Source organism: Pyrus communis, chromosome 8 (assembly GCF_041283825.1).
Source record: "Pyrus communis isolate YQ-2024b chromosome 8, ASM4128382v1, whole genome shotgun sequence".
In the NCBI taxonomy this organism is placed as follows: Eukaryota; Viridiplantae; Streptophyta; class Magnoliopsida; order Rosales; family Rosaceae; genus Pyrus; species Pyrus communis.
Window position 1 is genome coordinate 3,507,273 of NC_142572.1, and position 6,207 is coordinate 3,513,479.

General features: G+C 37.6%; 1 protein-coding gene across 2 annotated transcripts; it reads right to left on the bottom strand.

Moving 5' to 3' along the window:
- Positions 1–302: 302 nt before the first annotated feature.
- LOC137718249 (uncharacterized) lies at positions 303–3,624 on the bottom strand. 2 transcript variants are annotated; one of them, XM_068457764.2, is made up of 8 exons: positions 3,360–3,624; positions 3,177–3,264; positions 2,656–2,835; positions 2,369–2,557; positions 2,104–2,277; positions 1,862–2,016; positions 1,639–1,765; positions 303–584 (listed from the first exon to the last, which is right to left on the bottom strand). In XM_068457764.2, the coding sequence occupies exons 1-8, from the start codon at positions 3,407–3,409 to the stop codon at positions 573–575; spliced, it is 975 nt and encodes a 324-aa protein (XP_068313865.1). In that variant the 5' UTR covers positions 3,410–3,624; the 3' UTR covers positions 303–572. The 2 variants fall into 2 exon arrangements, with proteins under 2 accessions (XP_068313865.1, XP_088554578.1); XM_088698452.1 differs by having other exon boundaries at positions 303–612.
- Positions 3,625–6,207: the final 2,583 nt, after the last annotated feature.

A 6,207-nucleotide genomic window follows, 5' to 3' on the forward strand; every position in this document is an offset into this window, starting at 1 on the left:
CACATTAGATTGCTTATTGTGTGACTTAACCTGACTACCCCCTCCTCTAATATGTAAAATATATCGTTATACACAAAAAATAAAAAAAAATGTATCTCGAGTCACGTCCAGTCCAGTATTGTATCCTACTCAATCCCAGTAAAGAGCATGACCTTTTCCCTAACGCTCTCTCTTTAACTCATTTTGTTCCGCCCTCGTTCAAAAGGGTCATGTTGAACAAGAATCGAAAGAAAAACTTGTACAGATGCGGTCGTATAATGGAGCTTCAATCGTAATTTACGTACTGGTAATTGCATGCAAGATTGACACGAGATAAAGCAAGTAAATTTTCTTTGGTGTAGGGTTAGATGCAAGAACAAAAAGATTAAAACAAACAACTCTAATCGGTCCAAACAAAATTTTGTTCCCTACTTGGAAGTTGGAACCCTCCAGCGTTCCAATCAGCACACACTGCCGCCAAAAGAAAAACACTTGAGATTTGTAGGAAAGCTATTTCATGCTACTGGAGCAATCGGAGCTTGGCCCGGCAAATAAATTGTTGGGCGTTGTCAAGCTTGGCATACGCTATTCCTTCAACGCCTCATCTGCACAAACAGTCGAAAGTGTCAATGCCTTTGCGATAATATCATAAAATCAAATAAAGCATAAAACCGACTGAAGCCATGAATAAATAAACGCAAATATGGAAGAAGAAAAAATTTGAATACTAGAAACTCATGCACACAAGAAAACCTGAGTAGCCAGCTGGATAATTTAGAAGGTTTGATGATACTGGTTCGGGCAAAAACAGAAATAATCCAGCAGCTTGCTAAAAGGATTTGAGAATTAAGATAAACATTCACCAAATTAATCACTCAGGAATGGGTACATCCGGTAATTAGACACATTAGAGATAACTCGGCTGCGTCAAAACCCTAACAATCTTGTAGCTAATTTCAGTGAAGGTCTTGATTCCAGACAGATTTACCGTACGTAACATTCACCAGCTGGGCTGCTCTATCAAGATATTACATGAAATGCCGAGAAAAATTCACATGCATGATATGGATTGATAGGAGGGAGAACAATACGAAGTGTTCTGCAGTAAATTTATAGGTGTCATTTTGTGCAGCTTCAAGACTCTGACCCTACGTAAACATAAACGAGAAAAAGAAATGCAGGCATTCCTAGATGAGTTGTGACTAAGTAAGAGATGCATAAGCATGGCAAGTTATAGCCCACCACCAAATATTCTAATGAAGATGGTACAATCAGTAATCAGCAGAGTCTTAAGTTCAGATGCCAAAACAATACTTTTCCACATTATACAGAGGCTCGAGTATTCAATATAAAGACGCATATATCACTAAATGGTCTGCCTATAGAAGTCTATACGCGCAAATTCCTGTGAGGACAGGACATGCTTTCCAATTTTTCGAATAGGCTTGTATAACACGGACATTCACGTCCTAAATTTATATCCACATATTTAGTACAAACGAACAACTTCATGGAAATATAAAACAGTTAACATTGAATTTGCACGTTAGAAAAAGTCCAAGGGAAACAGAGGTTCACAAATGCAGTTGGTTCAGAACAAAAGAGGGACACATATTTCACAAACTAAACTTGATTCCTTTTTAAGAGATTATGACATACCTTGCGCTTCTTATGCCTCCCCATTCCACCCCTAGCACTGCGGGAGCTTGCAACCTGCTCATCATTCTCATCGTCCAAGGGTAAACCCTTAATTTCATCATAGAAATTCTCCGTCAAACCAAGCAACCTGATAGAAACGATTCAGAACAGCCATCCATACAGAAAAATAAATTTGGAATAATCGAAAAGGAAAATCATAAATAATTTCTCAAATGACCATTACCCATTTCTTGATTTCTTTAAGTGTTTTTCTCTCTGTTTCTCCTTCTTTGTAATAGGAGCACGCATGAAAAGTTCCTCTTCTTGCCGTTCACGTTCATCCCTCTTTGCCCTGTATCTCGCTAGTTCTATGCTTTCAGCTCCAACACTTTCTACAATCTGTAATTGACATAAAAACAGCAGTTACAAGAGCAGTATATCCAGCAGTCATGCCTGGTAACTCCACAAAAACAGGCCACAACAAACCTCTTCAGGCCTCCCCTCCAAATCATCCACCAGTTCCCTCACATAAGCACTCTGCTTAGCTTGTCGTAAAGTATTCTTATCCCTTCTCAATGCATTTTTTTCCTGCTTTGACAACTTATCTTCCTCCATCGAAGTCGGGGCAAATTTGGGAGGTCGATACACATCCTTACCATCCTACAATATACAAAATAGAAGAAGAAACCTCGAGTATTGTTTGGCAGATGACAAAAGAGGAATTCAAACATTGTACTGATGCGCATTTCACCTTAGAATTCACATCTGTTTTGCTAACAAGCATGTCAGGGTTAGGGCGGTATCTCAGCAAATCATCTGTTTGCTGAGGCACATTGGGTTGTGGTTCCTTCCCACTTGGCCCTATATCTTCAGTTGTGCTCGTAGTAACCTTGGTGAGCTTCTCAACTTGGTACTGGAGCTTCTTGTCAATGGGTCGAATCTGTTGCACACAAAAAGGGTGAGAATTGATTGATAACTGACTACACGGTTACTAGAACGACAAAGAAAAAGAAAAAAAAGATCACCAGAGGCCCAGACCTTTTCCAGAAACAATCTTATCTCCACAAGGCTACGAACAACAGGATGCCCATTTATTGAAAACCCTTTAGCCTTACGAAGTAAGTAATAGACAAGTGACTGGCAATAGTTTAGAAGCAGCAAATGCTTGGCTTCAAGATAGCTTATCCCGTCTGCTGTCGGATAATTATTTGCTTTCACCTGATACATTTGACATGGAGAAGAAAACAAATGAAACAAGTGCCTTTTGATGCAAATCATACTTGTTATACTAACACGCCAATGGGACTCCTATGATCTCCAAGTATTAAAAGATTGCTGCAAAAAATGGAAAATTTTGAAAAAAAAAAAAAACATAGCCTTCTAGTCAAATCAGTTTTTATCCCTCAAATTAATATTAAACCTCAAGGAAGCACACTATCAATCCAGAAACAGTTTTCCTACAGCCTACAAACTAGCAGAACAATTTCGAAACAAGATTCCTTGACCGAAATAAACTGATAGCGAAACTAAAACGACCCCAGAAGAGGGAACTCGTTTACCTTTGCAGTTAAAGCTTGGACTTTTGCCCTCACTGTATCTAATCCTTCCTTCATTTCTCTCAACAAAGCAGCAAGCTGGGGAGCTTCTCTGAAAAAACAAAAAGCAACAGAATGTAAATATCATACCGAATTCGAATATCGAAACCCAATCAGCATAATTGCAGATTGAGAAATTGAACTCACTGCTTTACTCTATTTTCAGAGATTGGGTTTGAATTTGAAGCGTCTTCCATGGTTTTGAAGCTTCAGATTTCAAAACCCTAAAGATCGTCAAAACGTAAAGCTCGATGGGAGAGAAAGAAGATGAATCAGAAGAAGAAGAGGAGGAAGAGAGAAGCTTGAGTCGTTGCCTGCGATAGGAAGAGAGGCTGGATTGAGAGGTTTTATTGAGGTTTTAGGTTTCGTTTTCTTTTTCTTTGTTTTTTGGAGGTTGTATTTATTTATCGTCGAAATGATTGAGAGGTTTTATTTATTTATTTTTATAAAACCAGAATAATCGATTTTTGTATTTATTACAAACAATAATACTATATCATTCTATACTAACATAAGAGAGGATTTAAACATCCACGAATGTTATTTTTAGAGCTATGGGTTCTACTTTGACATACTGTTTAACTTGAAAGTCAAAAGTACGTTACCGTCTCATATGATACTAAAACTACATAAAAAACAATTAGTTTATCATCAATGTGTGATTTGTGATAGAATACCTTCTATATTTATTAAAAAAAAGTTTACATAGATAATGCAACTGGCTAAAGAAGAAGTCTATTCACATGCACAACCCACCACTTGTCCTTTTAATCGTCGTTCAAGAGAATTTAGGATTTTGAGCAATGGCGGAGCCAGAATTTCATGTGAGGAGGGGCCTCACAACATGAAAAGTTGTAGTAAATTTCACATTTGGAAAACCAATCAAATTCAATATAAAGAACCAAAAACATTGTACATACTCAAACATTTGAATACGAGGTAAGAGTTAAGCATGAAAGATTTGAAAATATAACAAAAGGACTAAAGAAATGACAAAGAAAAGTTATAACAAAAGAAGGGCAAGGGAAGTCTGCATTGAAATAAGAGAGATGGAGTGAAAAATGAGGCATGTAAAAGGAAAAGAGAGTTTAGATTAAGAAGGGCACACTTGAATTTAATGGTATTCCACTGATAAGAAGCAATAGCAACAATATGTTATTGCGGCAAGAAAAAAGGCAGGATGGGCCCAGAATTATTCTGGTCCCTTAATAGTTCCGCCTCTAATTTTTAGTATGAGAAAGAGAATGACGTAGAGCTGGCATTCCCTTACCTCTCCCTTCACCAAAACTGGCCACCACAAGGAGGAGCTTATGGTCATTTCATCTTCTTTTTTGTTCATGTTTCAGGTGGAGACATAAAATCATCTTCTTTGGTAGTTTTGAAGAATCCTCGTCAAAACAAAGGAAGACAACATTCATGAAGATTTGAAAGTCTTTCCTCAAAGATGTTAACTTTGGTTCTTGGAACTAAAGAGAGTCTTCAAGAGTAATCATCTCATCTCTCTAACTTTTTTTTTGAAAAAAAATTGGTTCATCAACCTTTACGCCTTGAAGATTTTGAGAAATTGATTTAGTTTTTTTAATATATGCATATCTAGCTTCCGTCTTTAATTTGATTTTAAGCATGAGTTATTCAATAAATCCTCTAATTTCACACTATTTTTCTTTTAGTAACGGGTTCACACTATTTTTCATTTAAACTTTTGTAAAAACCTGCAGTATGTACGAGTAAATGGTTAACCAAGTTGAGGGTTACCTGAAAATTGGTTTTACGGCAAATGATCTACATAATTAAATGACTGTTAGTCGAGAAGAAATTGTACTGGAAGGTGAATTGCAAGTGGTACTTGTGCGCATGCACGCTATAGATGCCACTAACCCGTGATTTTATTGAAGATTTTTGGTTGACACAAGAGAGAGGTTGACAAATATGCACTAGTCAGACTCATAATCCTTAACTATTTATGGCTTATTTGACGATGTATTAATATTTGATATAAATTGCATGATAAATATGTATGATAAGCCACTAGAGGCACCTCTATCGAAGCACATGAACAACCTTGATCAAATGAGTTCCTCTAACTTGGAGCCCAATTGCTCAAGGACATGTGGCAAAATTACAATAACATTCTTAGAGTCCCACATCTATCATAGACAAGAATGTGGGACTCTCCTCATATATGAAAGGAGACTTCTCCCTCACAATTAAGCTCTCTTGGATCATAGGACTCTCACATATCATCATCACTTAGTGATTGAAGCATCCTCACGAAGGTTCTCACACTCCACTTCAACTTAGCTAGGTTAAGTACTGATCTTTATCAAACCCTCACCTTCGTTTCAACATGGGGAACGAAGAAAGTTCACCTCGCTTTGCTTATGTCCATTACGAGGGACAAGCTTCATCATCATTGCATGAACTCACATTTGACATGCTAGTGAATTGAGTGAGCCCTTCAAAACACAAACGTCCAAGGACCCCATAGTCGTGCACCCACTAGCATGCTTAGAACAAGCCTGAGCCAATGTTCATTTGAAGCCCTCCCCTTGCAACCATCGTCCAAAGTTTTTTCTCCACAACAATTTTCTGATCGCCTCTGATTATGCTGCCCTTAAGATGAATTGTTATGACTATCTAATAAATCTTTTGAAATGCAGCAAGAATGTTATACTCTAGTACTATGTCTTGATCCTTGATTTCAAGGTTAAAAAGTGTGCCATGTTCAGCGAAGTGTAGGTAAGGACCCCACTTATCATCGTTATTAACATGGAAGATAACAATGATGGTGGGTGCTAGCAATGGTGGTGCAGATGGTAGGTGGTGGTCGAGGTGGCGTTGGTGATTATGGTGGTGATGTGGCGGCGATAATGATGGTGGAGGCAACGACAGTCGGAGTTGCTGTGATGGCCACTCATGATTAAGAATTTTATTTTATTTTTTGTTTTAAACTCTCTTTCATGAAAATTTGAAAATGGTAGCTAATTACATGAAA